This window comes from Mobula hypostoma, chromosome 9 (assembly GCF_963921235.1).
Source record: "Mobula hypostoma chromosome 9, sMobHyp1.1, whole genome shotgun sequence".
NCBI lineage: Eukaryota > Metazoa > Chordata > Chondrichthyes > Myliobatiformes > Myliobatidae > Mobula > Mobula hypostoma.
The window spans coordinates 66,005,376-66,020,439 of record NC_086105.1 but is presented as its reverse complement, the minus strand read 5'-3'; the positions used below and the strand labels follow the sequence as shown (position 1 = coordinate 66,020,439).

The 15,064-nt window shown below is 43.5% G+C and overlaps 1 protein-coding gene across 1 annotated transcript in view; it reads right to left on the bottom strand.

The window, feature by feature from the left end:
* scyl2 (SCY1 like pseudokinase 2) overlaps positions 1 to 15,064 on the bottom strand; it is a 96,292-nt gene that overhangs the window by 22,765 nt on the left and 58,463 nt on the right. Inside the window, exons 12-15 of the mRNA XM_063058435.1 lie at positions 13,370 to 13,502; positions 12,237 to 12,355; positions 3,693 to 3,793; positions 2,163 to 2,226 (exon numbers count right to left, since the gene is read on the bottom strand). Coding sequence (XP_062914505.1) covers positions 2,163 to 2,226; positions 3,693 to 3,793; positions 12,237 to 12,355; positions 13,370 to 13,502 — 417 coding nt within the window. The remainder of the gene's footprint in view (positions 1 to 2,162; positions 2,227 to 3,692; positions 3,794 to 12,236; positions 12,356 to 13,369; positions 13,503 to 15,064) is intronic.

The window sequence follows — 15,064 nt, the reverse complement described above, 5'->3', positions numbered from 1 at the left end:
CTTAAGGAACCGACTTTAGTATCACCATGTTTATTGGTACACGAGAGCAAGGAATTTCATTGCAGCCTAGTGTATAATGCAATAAGATAACCTGAATATAAGTAGCCATACTGTATGTACGTTTTTTCTTCGATTTTGAGGTGAGGCTTAAGTTTGCTAGGATTCATGATATTGATTCAAACACAATAAGTGGGCTGGTCACCTGGTTTCTGCACAACATCCCAGAAAATCAGCAGGAAAAGATCATCTTAGTCCTTGTGATCTGCTGAAACAGTGAGGCAGGGTCACATCCCATGACTCATTTCCTATCCCTCTACCAGATCTACCTTGACTTAGCTGTCTTGGATGGAACCTGCTGCTACACTCAGCTGGCACTGCCTCACATATTCAACTCCCTCCACTTAATGTAATTGGGCGCCATGGTAGGGTAGCAGTTTGCACTACACTATTACAGCTCAGAGTGTCAGAATTTAATCCTCTTGTCCTCTGCGAGGAATTTGTACGTCTTGCCCGTGGAACGCATGGGTTTTCTTTGGGTCCCATGGTCCAAAGCATGTATAGGCCAGTGGACTGTAAATTGTAAGTTGTCCCATGATTAGGCTAGGATTCAATTGAGGGTTTGTGGGCAGAAGGGCTTATTCAGTGCTGATCTCTAAATAAACAGACAAATAAATAAATAAATAACACAGGAGTCTCTTTACAGCCTCCTACGAAGAACGTTAAAATGCTGTTGCTCAAACAGAGGCTGGGCATATCTTCCTTCTCTACAACCGCCACTGCAAGCAGCTACAATATTATGGGGGAGATGTCATCTCAAATTTCCATTCAAACTTCAACCCTGTTCCAAGTTCAAAAGATGGTGACACTGCAGCTGTAATAGATTCCCCTGCTTTTTATAAATACAAGAGATTCTGCATTCCTTGGGTTCACCAGCTGTGTGGAGAGAGGGAACTTGCTACACGGGCTACAACTTGCTCTCCATATCATACTGCCCAAGCTTGCGTAACTAGACAGCTAGGATGCAATATCCATGGTCAACTCTGACCGATGGAGGCCTCAGACCAGAGACAAGAGATTTAGCAGATGCTGGAAAAATTAGACTAATTTGTCACATGTACATTGAAACATACAGTGAAATGTGTTGTTTGTGGCAATGACCAACACAGTTCGAAATGTGCTGGGGGCAGCATACTTCTGGCATCGACACAGCATGCCCACAGCTTGCAAACCCTAATGCATGCAGGACATTTTTGGAATGTGGTAAGAAACTGGAGAACCTGGAAGAAAGCACACGGTCACGGGGAAAATGTACCAACTCTTTACAGCTGTGGGAATTAAACCCCAATTGCTGGTACTATAAAGAGTTATACTAACCACTACACTACCATGCCGCCCTGAAACTCTGTCCCAACCCATAATGCACTTGACCCAAGATTAAATGGACACATCTCCTTTCCCCTACAACCTCTATTACAAAGGAGGAAACAGATGCAATGTAATGGAGATGTCACTTCAGATTTCCATTCCAATTTCCATTGTGGTGACATTGCTCATAACCTCAGCATCATGAGAAAAATATCCACTGTGGGTCAGGACCGAACGTGAGCTGATCCACCACACTGAGCATCCTTCATGTAGCAAAATGGTTCAATGTGCTTCTGAGGAAAGTTAACAATCAAAAACTGACACATATTAAAACTAAAAGCAGAAGCAGTAACACACACAAAATACTGGAGGAACTCAGCAGGTCAGGTAGCATCTATGAAGAGGAATAGATAGTAAAAGTAGAAGGAATAAAGCCCTTCCTTTCCAGTCCAGATGAAGGGTTTTGGCCTGAAACATCAACTGTTTATTCCTCTCCTTGGTTCCTCCAGCATTGCGTATGTTGCTGTGGATTTCCAACATCTGCAAAGTCTTGTTTTTATGATGAGCAGGGGCAACTAGAAGCATTTTAAAGGGGGAGATTCAGGAAGGGGGCTCAGAGGGCCAAAGCTTCTAACAAATAGGACATTAAAATCTGATAAACCACAAGAGGGCAGCTCCGTCAACAATACCATCAGCACATGGAAGAACTGATTTTAACTGTAATTGGGAAGAGTCTGTTAGATAAAGACAGTTGTGTAACTGGTTGCACATTTCCCTTCTATTTACTGCAGTTTTACCTGATTGTCCTGACTTTCCTTCGACTCAGCAGCTTTGGATAACTGGCCAGGTAGATCCAGACTTCTGAAAGGAAAAAAAGGAACAATTTCATTACTGTTTTGACAAAGGGGAAATGTAATGTATTATAGTAGCAAACTGAAGACATTCCAGTGTGCTACGGGACCACCAACAGCGTGGATGTTGTCACATCGATAATGTACGAAACCTGGCAGGCACTGAGGTTTCTTTATCTGTAGGAATTTTCTGCTCACAGATTGATAATGACAGAAAATCAGCCTACATTGTCAGTTCAATGACAAAATTGGGTAGCTCTTTGACAAACAAGTTACCCAAGGGGGAATGGCAGGTTACATTTTGATCAGTCATAATCTTACTGAAGGGTGGAGAAGGTTTAAGACATCAATTGCCCTTCTCCTGCTAGTTTTTGTTCATCGGACAGCAAAGTCTAACTTCAATAATTAACAGGATTTGCACCCCAGAGACCGAGTCAGAATCCAAGACTTCATGATTCAAGATTGTTCACTGTCATTCTTCAGTACACAAGTCATCTCCTTTATACTTGTGTAATGAAAAATAAACAATCTTGAATGTTCTTATTCTTGTTTTAAAAAATACAATTAGCTGAAAACAAAAGGCAGTTTGATAAACTTAGAATTATTCAGCATGAATGGAAACTATTCAACACCCGTCCACACTGTCTCTGTGAAAGTGTTCTCATTGAGGCTACTTCTTCCCAAGATCCCACCGTTCCCGTGTGGCCTTCACAGCATTTCCACTTCATCTGGAGCTTACTGCCCAGGAAGGCAGCAGGAGGATAGTCACGTATGGCTTTCCAAAGGGAAGCGGAAAGGCTCTTTGTTATGTTTTGTAACTCCAAAATGTAAAATTAATTGAAAGAAAAGCACAGAGCTGGGAATAACTTACGTACATTTAGCTTTTACTTCAATGAAGTACACCAATAAGATGAGGTGGTGCAGTGATGTGTGCCATTCACCTACTTTTACATATAACCCATAATAAATTCTGTAACCAACAAAAAATGCTTAAACAACATTACTCAAATATTACTGAAATATTAAATACACAACACTCTTGACAAGAAAGAGTTAAAGGGCCACAGGGGAGGAAAGAGGCTACTTAGAGGATAAAGAGTGGACATAATGAACCGAATTTTTATATCAGCTGCCTTGAAATTTAAAGCACAAAATTTAAAACAAAACCCTACTCCTTTCCACACCCTCCCACTCTTTCTATGTTTAGACAGTCAAAAGAAAGCCTAAAACGCAAGACTGCATTTTCTCCTTTCACTTTATTTCAAGAACATTAATGGTTTAATGATGGCAAAGATAATAGTGCAAGAAATTATGGAGCTTGGGGCCAAAAGTTCAAACAAAAGGTTTTTTGCGGATCTCTTTTCTCCTTTAGAGTCCCTGAAGCTCACAACCAATTACATGTTCCTTGGTTCTTACACTGCAGGGTACAATCAGACTGCCGGCGGTCACACGGAATGTAATGCAAGCACTCTTTACCTCTGTTGTTCCTGCATGCTGTGCAGTTGTTCCAGTTTAGTCTTGTGCTCTCCCTCCAACTTACTTAACATTTCCTTGATCACTCCCATGAAGGAATTGAACTATAATCAGCAAAGAAGAACATAACACGTTCATTACTGAAAATCATATGAACCAACATGCAAAACAGAAGACTCAGCAATCCTTTGCCAGCAGTTAGAAGCGGAGGCTGGTAAAAGTGTTGACTCGGGCTTGGGCTCTAGTCAGGAAATTTGGTATGTCCCTGCTGACCCTTAGCAATTTTTATTGATGCACCATAATAAAGCATACTTGGTGGATGCTTCGTGGCTTGTACGGCAAGTGCTTTGCTCATGACCACCAGAAACTGCAAAGAGTTGTGGACAAAGTGCAGTGCATTATGGCAACTAGCCTGCTCAGTACAGATCTTGTCTACACCTCTCAGTAAAGCAGACAACATAATTAAAGACATCACCCAACCCAGATATTTTCTCTTTTCCCCCTCTCCCATTGGGCAGAAGATACAAAAGCCTGAAAGCACCTACTACCAGGCTCAAGGACAGTTTCTATGCCACTGTTTTAAGATAATTGAATGGTTCCCTACTACAATCCAGTCCTGACCTCACAATCCACCTTGTTATGATGGCTACTTTCACTGCACTTTCTCTATAGCTTGTACTACCTCAATGTACTGTGTAATGATCTGATCTATATGAACAGAACACAAATCAAGCTTTCCACTGTATCTCAGTACATTTGGCAGTAATAAAACTTATGACCAGAGGTATTGAACCTGCCAGATGTGCAAGGTTACCGAACATACATCTTCATTATCGGCACTTGAACAGTGGAAAAGTCAGAGATCAGGAATGAGAGAAGAGGCGACTCACTCAGGCAGGCGAGTGGGAATTAAAAAGCAGTGCTTCACGGGAGCTTTGGCATTTGAACAGCAGCCAGTCAGAGACTGGGATTCATTAGTAAGTGCAAATTGAAATAAGGCAGGGGCAAGTGGAGTGCTGTTTGTCAGAGTGGCTATTATTGGAGTGGACAGTATTAGAGTGGGAATTTTGAGGCTTTAATTCTTCGAGGCTTCAGTGAGAGAAGGCAAAAAGCTGTAGTTGATTTTTTTTTCAGCTTTTTGTTTCCTTCTTTTCATTGTACAGTTAGAGCCAGGCAGGATAGCTGAATGCTCCTCTTCCAGAATGTGGGAAGGCAGGGAAACCTCCAGTATCCTGGACAACTTCACCTGCAAAAGGTGCATCCAGATGCAACTTCTAACAATCCGCGTTAAGGAGCTGGAGCTGGAACTGGATGAACTCTGATCATTCGGGAGGCTGACAGGATGTTAGATAAGATATAACCTGTAGAGAGGTAGTTAATCCTAAGATGCAGGACACAGGAAACTGGGTGAAGGGAGTTAAATAGACAGCGCAGAGTACCCCTCTGGCCATCCCCCTCAACGACATGTATAGCACTTTGGATACTGCTGGAGGTTGGGTGGGAGGGTGTGTGAAATGACCTAGCAGAGGAAGGTCACAACGGTCAGGTCTCTGGCACTGAGTCTGGCTTTGTGACTTAGAAGGGAAGGGGGAGAAGAAGTGAGCCATGGTGATAGGGGTTCGTTAGTTAGGGGAACAGAAAGGAGGTTCAGTGGATGACAATGAGATTCCCAGATGGAATGTGGCCTTCCAGGTGCCAGGGTCTGGGAATCTCAGATCAAGTCCTCAGCATTCTTAAATGGGACGGTGAGCAGCCGAAGATCACGGACCACGTCTCAATGACATAGGCAGGAAAAGGAACGAGGTTCTGCAAAACGGGTTCAGAGATTTGGGTGCTAACTTAAAGGACAGGACACCTAGGGTTGTGATCTCAGTACTGCTACCTGTGCCACATGCTAGTGGGGCCAGAAATAGGAACATCTTACAGTTTAACGTATAGCTAAGCAGTTGGTGTAGGAGGGAGGGCTTCAGATTTTTGGATCATTGGGTTTTTTTCCAGGGAAGGTAGGACTTATACAGAAGAGTCAGTCTGCACCTGAATGGGTGGGGGACTAATATCCTCTTGGGAAGGTTTGCTAGTACTGCACAGGGAGGAATTTAAATAGAGTTCCAGAGGGATGGGGCCCAGAGTGCCAGAACAAACAGCACAGTGGGTGTGGAGAGAGATGATTAAGACCTCAGCCAAAGTCAGGAAGCAAAAGATTGAGCATGGTGGAACTAATGAGTTGCGCATACTTCAATGCAAGAAGTATTGCAGGAAAGGTAGGTGAACTCAGAGCATGGATCAACAAGTGGAATTATGATATAGTTGAGAAAATCTGCAGATGCTGGAAACCTCAGCAACACACACAAAATGCTGGAGGAACTCAGTAGGCCAGGCAGCATCTATGGAAAAGAGTAAACAGTACAAATTTCGGGCTGAGACCCTCCATCGGCACTGGAAAAAAAAATGATGAGAAGTTAGAGCAAGGAGGTGGAGAGAGGGGAGAAGGAAATACAAGGTGGTATGTTATAGGTGAAACTGGGAGAGGGGGAGGGATGAAGTAAAGAGCTGTGAAGCTGATAGGAGAAAGAGATAAAGAACTGAAGAAGGGAGAATCTGATAGGAGAAGGTAGAAGACTGTGGAAGAAAGGGGGGGGGAGGAGCACCAGGTGGAGATGATGGGCATGTAAAGGGATAAGGTGACAGAGAGAAACAGGAATGGGGAATAGTAAAGTGGGGGCGGGAGGGCCCAATTACCAGAAGTTCGAGAAATCGATGGTCAAACCATCAGGTTAGAGGCTACCCAGATGAAATATAAAGTGTTGCTCCTCCAAACTGAGTGTGGCCTCATCATGACAGTAGAGGAGACCATGGATTGACATGTTGGAATGGGAATAGGAAGTAGAATTGAAGTGAGTGGTCACTGGGAGATCCTACTCTTTCTGGCGGGCGGAACATAGATGCTTGGCGAAGCTGACTTTCAATCTATGTTGGGTCTCATTGCTATACAGGAGGCTACACCAGTATTAGTAGATGACCTCACAGACTCACAGGTGAAGTGTCACCTCACCTGGAAGAGTTGTTTGGGGCTCTGAATTATAATGAGGGAGATCAGTGGGGTGGGATGAATGGACAAAGGAGTCGCATAGGGAGCAATCCTTGTGGAAATCAGAAAGATGGGGGGAGGGGAGAGAAAGATGTGTTCAGTGCTGGGATCCCGTTGGAGATGGCGAAGGTCATGGAGAATTATGTGCTGGACGCGGAGGCTACTGGGGTGGTGGGGGAGGACGAGGGTAACCCTATATGGTGGGGTGAGGGCAGATGTGCGTGAAATGGAAGAGAATGCAGGTGAGAGAAGGAGATGGCGTTTTTATAAGTGACAGCGTGGAAGAGGTATATTCCAGGTAGCTGTGAGGATCAGTGGGTTTGTAAAAGATACCAGTAGGTAAACTGTGTCCACAGGTAGAGGCAGAGAGTTCAACCAAGGGGAGGAAGGTGTCAAAAAAATGGACCAGATAAATTTGAGGGCAGTGTGGAAGCTGGAGGCAATGTTAAAGAAATTGTCAAGCTCAATTTCCAGGGGGATAAAACAGAATCGCGGTAGCAGATATAAGTTTGGTACAGCAGGAACGAGCAGAAACAATGGGTCTACCTGCAGAAGCAGGTTTGTGGATCTTGGGTAGGAGGTAGAACAGGGACGTGTCGGGTAAGGGGACTACGAGGTCGGTGGGAGAGGATGAAAGATCACCAGTGTTGATAAGGTCAGTGATGGTATGGGTGACAATGGCCTGGTGCTCCTGAGTGGGGTCCTGTCTAAGGGTTAAGAGGAGATGTCTGAGAGTTGTCGTCTGCCCTCAGCAAGTTATAGGTCAGTCTGCCAGACTACTACGGCACACCCATTATCTGCGAGTTTGATGGTGAGGTTAGGATTAGTGCAGAGAGAGCAGAGAGCAGTGCATTAGGAAGGAGTTTAGAATTGGAGAGAGTGGTAGAGTCCAGACAGTTGATGTCTCATCAGCAGTTAGCAATGAAAAGATCCAGTGATATTGTAGCCATTAGTGATACTTAGTTGCAGGAGGGGCAGGTATGGGAACTTAATATTCCAGGGTTCTATTGTTTTAGACTCTATCGAGCTGAGGGGTTGGATGGAAATTAAAGGGGGAGGGTTGGTGTTACTATTCAGAGGAAATGTCATGGCAGTGCTCAGTCGGGACAGACTGGAGGACTCGTCTAGTGAGGCTTTATGGGTGAAACTGAAGAATAAGAAAGGTATGACCACGTTAATGGGGCTATACTGTAGACCATACAACAGTCCGCGGGATTTAGAGGAACAAATATGAGGTTGATTGTTGCGATAAATATAAGATTGTGTTAGTGGGTGATTTTAACTTCTACTTATTGACTGGGACTCCCATAATGTAAAAGGACTAGATGGGATACAGTTTGTCAAATGCGTTCAGGAAAGTTTCCTTAATCAGTACATAAAAAATCCTAACAAGAGTGTGTGCAATGCTTGATATCCTATTAGAGAATGAGCCAGGGCAGGTGACAGAAGTTTGTGTAGGGGAACATTTTGCATCTAGTGATTATAATGCCACTAGTTTCAAGGTAATCATGGAAAAGGATAGGTCTGGTCCTCAGGTTGAGAATCCAAACTGGAGAAAGGCTAATTTTGATGGCATCAGAGAGGATCTGCAAGTGTGGATTAGGACAGGATGTTTTCTGGCGAAGGTGTACTTTGTAAGTAGGAAGCCTTCAAAAGTGAAAATTTGAGAGTACGAAGCTTGTACGTGTCTGCCAGAGTAAAAAGCAAGGATAACCGGTTGACTGGACTTTGGTTTTCAAGAGATATTGAAGCCTGGATAAGAAAAAAAAAGGTTCTTAGCAGGTATAGGCAGGTAGGAACAAATGAAGTACTTGTGGAGAATAAGAAATGCAAGAGAACACTTCAGAAAAAAATCAGAAGGGCTTAAAGAAGGCATGAGGTTGCTCTAGCAGATAGGTGAAGGAGAATCCAAAGGCCTTCTTTAGATATGTTAAGAGCAGAAGGATTACAAGGAACAAAATTGGTCCTCCGGAAGATCAGAATGGTAATCTATGCATGGAGCCAAAAGAGATGGGGGGTGGGGGGGAGGCAATCAGGAGACGGATACAGAGTCTATCAGAGTGAAGCAAAGCAGCAGCAAGGTCACAGACCTTATACAGATTACAAAGGAAGAGGTGTTTGCTGCCTTAAGGCAAATCAAAGCAGGATATACAAATTCCCAGAGCCTGATAAGGTGTTCCCTTGGACCCTGTGGGAGGCAAATGCAGAATTTGTAGGGGCCGTAGCAGAGATATTTACTGCAAATCATCCTCAACTTTGGGAGCGATACCGGAGGATTGGAGAATAGCTAATGTTCCACAGTTTTTTATAGCCCAGTGAACCTGACATCAGTAGTAGGAGAGTTATTGAAAGGTATTCTAAAGGACCAGATATATGAGTATTCAGATAGACAAGAGATTGATTAGGTATAGTAAGCATGGCTGCGTGCGTGGTAGGTCATGTCTAACCAATTTTAAGAGTTTTTCCAAGTATGTTACCAGGAAAGTTGACGAAGACAAGGCAGTGGATGTTGTCTACATGGACTTCAGCAAGGTATTTGACAAGGTCAAATGGGAGGTTGGTCAAGAAGGTTCGGTCACTGTCACTTGGCATTCAAGATTAGGTGATAAATTGGATTAGACATTCGCTTTATGGGAGAAGCCGAAGTGTGGTAGCAGACGGTTGCCTCTCTAATTGGAGGCCCATGACTGGTGGAGTGTCACAGGGATCAGTGCTGGGTCTGTGTTTGTTTGTTATCTATATCAATGATCTGGTCTTTTGTTGCATATCATTTATATCAATGATAATGTGCTTAACTAGATCAGCAAATTTACACATGACACCAACATTGGGGGCGTAGTGGACAGCGAGGGAGATTATCAAAGCTTGCAGGGGGATCTGGACTAGCTGGAAAAATGGGATGAAAAAATGGCAGATTGAATTTAACACAGACAACCGTGCGGAGTTGTTTGTACCCTGAGAAGTGAGGTGGAACAAAGTAATCTGGGAATGCAGGTCCATAATTCATTGAAAGTGGCGTCACAGGTAGATAGGGCTATTAAGAAAGCTTTTGGCACATTGGCCTTCATAAATCAAAGTACTGAGTACAGGAGTTAGGATGTTATGTTAAAGTTGTACGAGCGGTTGGTGAGGCCTCATTTGGAGTATTGAGTGCAGTTTTGGTCACCTACCCACAGGAAAGATGTAAATAAGGTTGAAAGAGTACAGAAAAAAAATTACACGGATGTTAACAGGACTGGATGACCTAAGTTATAAGGAAAGACTGAATAGGTTAGGATTTTATTGATTGGAACAGAGAAGATTGAGAGGAGCTTTGATAAAGGTATACAAAATTATGAGGGTATAGATAAGGTAAATGCAAGCAGGCTTTTTCCACTTAGGTTGAGTGAGACTACAACTAGAGTTCATGGGTTAAGGGTGAAAGATGAAATGTTTAAGGGGAACATGAGGGGAAGCTTCTTCATTCAGAGAGTGGTAAGAGCGTGGAATGAACTGTCAGCACAAGTAGTGCATACGAGCTTGATTTCAATATTCAAGAGAGGTTTGGATAGGTACATGGATAGGAGGGGTATGGAGGGCGATGGTCTCTGGGGCAAGGCAGTTTAAAGCGTTCGGTACAGACTGGATGGGCCAAAGGGCCTGTTTCTGTGCTGTAGTTTTCAATGACTCTATTAAAGTGTGTAGCAATATTGACTTACAGAAACAGGCCCCTCAGTCCACAAAATCCATGCCAACCGTTTTGCCCATCAACACTAATTCCATGTGCCCACATTCAATCTAAATCCTTCTATTCCTTGTTTATTTAATTATCTGTTTAAGTACCTTGTGATTGTACCTGACTCCACCTCTCCTCTGATAGATATTCACCACAATGTTTATTAAAAAAAACTTACCTTTCAAATCCCCTTCAAAATTTCTAAATCTCAGTTTAATCTATACCTTACTCACTCTTCCTTCAGTTAGTCCTGACGAAGGGTCTCGGCCTGAAACGTCGACTGCACCTCTTCCTAGAGATGCTGCCTGGCCTGCTGCGTTCACCAGCAACTTTTATGTGTGTTGCTTAATCTATACCTTCCTGCTTTTGACACCAATGTGGTCAGGGGGTATGGAGGGAAGGCTGGGGCGGGATTCTGAGTTGGATGATCAGCCATGATCATAATAAATGGCGGTGCAGGCTCGAAGGGCCGAATGGCCTACTCCTGCACCTATTTTCTATGTTTCTATGAAACAGATTATGCCCATTTGCCCTCTCTGAAGCAGGGTTAATGGCAGGATTCTTAGCAGTACACATGAACAGTGGGATCTAGGAATCCACGTTTATGCTTACATGCAAGTTGATAGGGCGGTTAAGAAGGAGAGTGGTGTGTTGGCCTTCATTAGCCAGGAGGTAATATTATAGCTCTGTTAAAATTCTGGTTAGATCACACTGGGAGTACTATGTTCAGATCTGGTCGCCTCATTACAGAAATAATGTGGAAGCTTCAGAGACAGTGCAGAGGAGATTTACCATGTCGTTGGCTTGATTAAAGAGCATGTCTTATGAGGAAAGGTTTAGTGAGCTAGGGCTGTTTTCTTACAAGCGAAGAAAGGTGAGAGATGACATATAAGATGAAAAGAGGCATAGATAGAGTGGACAGCAAGCACCTTTTTTCCCAGGGCAGAAATGGTTAATACGAGTGGGTATCATTTTAAGGTGTTTGGAAGAAAGAATAGGGGGAATACCAGAGGTAGGTTTTCTCCCCCACAGAGAACAGAAAGGTGGCATCCATTATTAAGGACCCATCACCCAGGAAATGTCCTCTTCTCATTGTCACCACCAGGAAGGAGGTACACAGTCAGTGATTCAGGAACAGCTTCTTCTCCCCCACCATACGATTCCTCGTTGGACGTTGAACTCATGAACACTACCTCACTTCTTAAAAATATTATTTCTGTTTCGCACTTTTTAAATTTAACTATTTTATATATATATATAGTAATTATTTACCGTAATTTATTTATTCCTCCTATGTTACCATGTATTGCAATGTACTACTGCTGCTAAGTCAACAAACTTCACAACACATGCTGGTGATAATAAACCTAATTCTGATTCTGACCACACTGCCAGGGTAGAGGAAGATACAAAGAAAATGGATGACTATGTAAGAGGGGATTGATTGTGGAGTAGATACAACATGGTGAGCTGAAGGGTCTGTACCGTACTGTTCTACGTTCTGTGTTCTATGTGCTAGAGACAGGTTAGTGCTGAAAAACATCCTCAAATCCCAGCTCTAATTCAGGATACTGTGTTGCTGAGAGCATGCGGAGGCTGCAGAGGTGTTTTGTTCAATGCAGTGGGGGTTAGTGGGGATGACATTGGGATTAGGCTTGGAGGTAGAGCTGGTAGATGTATTTGCGGGGCTGAAGAGAGAGGTGCATATTCGAGGCCATGGACAGAGTAGAGAAAGGGGTCTGACCTGGTTCAGATTCAGGTTGTTGTCAATGCTGAGGGGGATGAGGTGTGGCAACACTTTGGAGGCCAACTGTTCTTTGGTAATTCCCAGCTTCTTATGGCTGAAGGTACATTTGTATATACCTGTGCAAAGGAGAGCAAAAGAAAATCTTTAAAACCTAGAGCCAAATATACTCTTAAAAAATATTAAGTAAAACATGGAGGAAGAACTCTCCCTGAAGTTTAGCATGCAGTAAACACTCGGGCAGAAGTGAGATTAGGATAAAAGGGGTGTTGAAATGGTCTTCAGTCACAACAACAGCGAGGAAACTAGATACTTCACAATTTCTGGCACCTCCACTCTGATTCCCACCATGGTTACATCTTACAGAGATACAAGAGATTCTGCTAATGTTGTAAATCTTAACCAAAACACATTAAATGTTGGATGAACTCAGCAGGTCAGGCAGCATCTATGGAGAGGAATAAACAGTTGACATTTTGGCCCAAGACTTTTCATCCGGACTGGAAAGGAAAGGGATAAAAGCCAGATAAGAATGTGGGAGTTAGGGGAGGAGTACAAGTGAGAGCAAGTGAGGGGGGAGGTGGTTGTGTGGGAAAGGGGGGATTGATATGAGAAGCAGGGAGGTGATAGGTGGAAAAGACAAACAGCTGAAGGAGGAGGGTCTGACAGGAGGAATACCATTTTTAACAACTGGCAATGTGGTAAAGGGTACAGGCAAGGTACCTGTTGGGGGTCTGTGGTTAGATGTTGGGAGATAATCTGTCTCCAGGAGTTGGAGTCAGAGAGATCAAGGAAGGGGAGGGAGGGGTCAGAAATGTACCAAGTGAATTTGAGAGCAAGGGTGGAGCTTGGAGGCATATCAGATTCCTATCCTTCAAGCCTCCTCAGTCCACCATTCACCCACTGGCCCTAATCTCACCCCTCTTCACCCTCAGTCCTAATGTAGGGCTTTGACCTGGAACAACAATTATTCACTTCCCAACAGATGCTGCTCGACCTGGTGTTTCTCCCATGATTTAAGTTGCAGATATTTTCAATATTCATGGGTTAAATTCCTGCTGAGTAACATTACAACAGCAGAATACACGGCATTTACATAGCACATTTCACAGTTAAAATCCCTGTTGGCTCACCTAGAATTCCCATCAGAACGGCAGGCTCCCGAGATGGTATCTGCTGTAGGAAAGGAAGGATTTCGTCTAGGACAAACCACTTGTCAAGATATTCTAGGAGTTTGCCAAGGCAAACCAGAGAATTTACACGCACCTGTAGAAATTGGAAACAGAGATATATAGTCTGTTAACATCTATATCCAGGGGAAAAGCTAAGTGACTGTTGCTGTACAACTAAAAGCAACATGGTAGTGTAGCAGTTAACACAATCCCTTCACAGCACCAGCGATCACCGACTGGGGTTTGATTCCCACTGCTGTCAGTAAGGAGTACAGACGTTCTCCCTGTGATGCATGGATTTCCTCTGGGTGCTCTGGTTTCCTCCCATATTCAAAAGTCATATAGGTTAGGGTTAGTGAACTGTGGACATGCTATGTTGGCACTGGAACACGGTGACACTTGTGGGCTGCTCCCAGCACAGTCCTTGCTGATCTGATTTGATGCAAATGACTTACTTCATTGTATGTTTTGATGTACATCTGACAAATAAAGCTAATCTTTAAATCTTTATATAAATAAAAATATAAGAATTACAAACAAAAAATGGTCTGTGAAGTCATGGTAAATTAGTAAATTGAGTCATAGAGAGTCATAGAGTGCTACAGCACAGAAACAGGCCAGTCGGCCCATCTAGTCCATGCCAAACTATTATTCTACCTTGGCCTGTCCACCTGCTACTGGATCACAGCTGTCCATACCCCATCCACCATGTACTTATCCAGACTTATAATTGGATTATTATTTTAATATGTACAAAGGTGCGACTAGGTGCGGGGGAAGTGGGTTGGTGGACGAGATGCACAAGGTGATGGTGGAGACAATAATCCAGTAAGGACATACGGGTGTGGTAGTGAGCCCTTCCTGTCACCTACCCACCCACCTTCCTCACCTGGTCTCACAATCATATTTTTGTTAATGCTGCAGTGTTTCAATCAACCAGTAAAATATTAATGCTCCAAAAGTTGTGAGTTACATTTCCCTTAGTAAAGTAGTGGGTAAATTAAAAAGTAGTTTGTAATCCTTAAAACACTTTGGGATGCCCTGAGGTTGTAAATGGGATTAGTACTGATTGGTACAATGGACACCACAGATGGCCGAGGGGCTCTTTCAGTTCTATACAACTTGATGACTGATTAACATTTGATTCTTTAGAGAAACTCAAGTGGTTCACTGCATTTTATTTTAACTAACAGAAGAAATAGGAGCAGGAGTTGGCCATCTGGCCCATCGAGGTTGCTCCGCCAGTCAATCAGATCATGGCTGATAGATAAATAGATAGACAGACATACTTTATTGATCCCGAGGGAAATTGGGTTTTGTTACAGTTGCACCAACCAAGAATAGAGCATAAATATAGCAATACAAAACCACAAACAATCAAACAACAATATGCAAACTATGTCAGATGGAAATAAGTTCAGGACCCGCCTATTGGCTCAGGGTGTCTGACCCTCCACGGGAGGAGCCGCAAAGTTCGATGGCCACAGGCAGGAACAGCCTCCCATGACACCCAGTGCTGCATCTCGGTAGAATATGGCCGGAGTCTAACAGCAAAAAGCTCAATATCCGGGCTACAAACACGTTCCTTGATCGTAATATGACCAGGATTGCACCATCTGTTGTTAACCAGAACAACAAGCCCTCCTCTTTTACGCT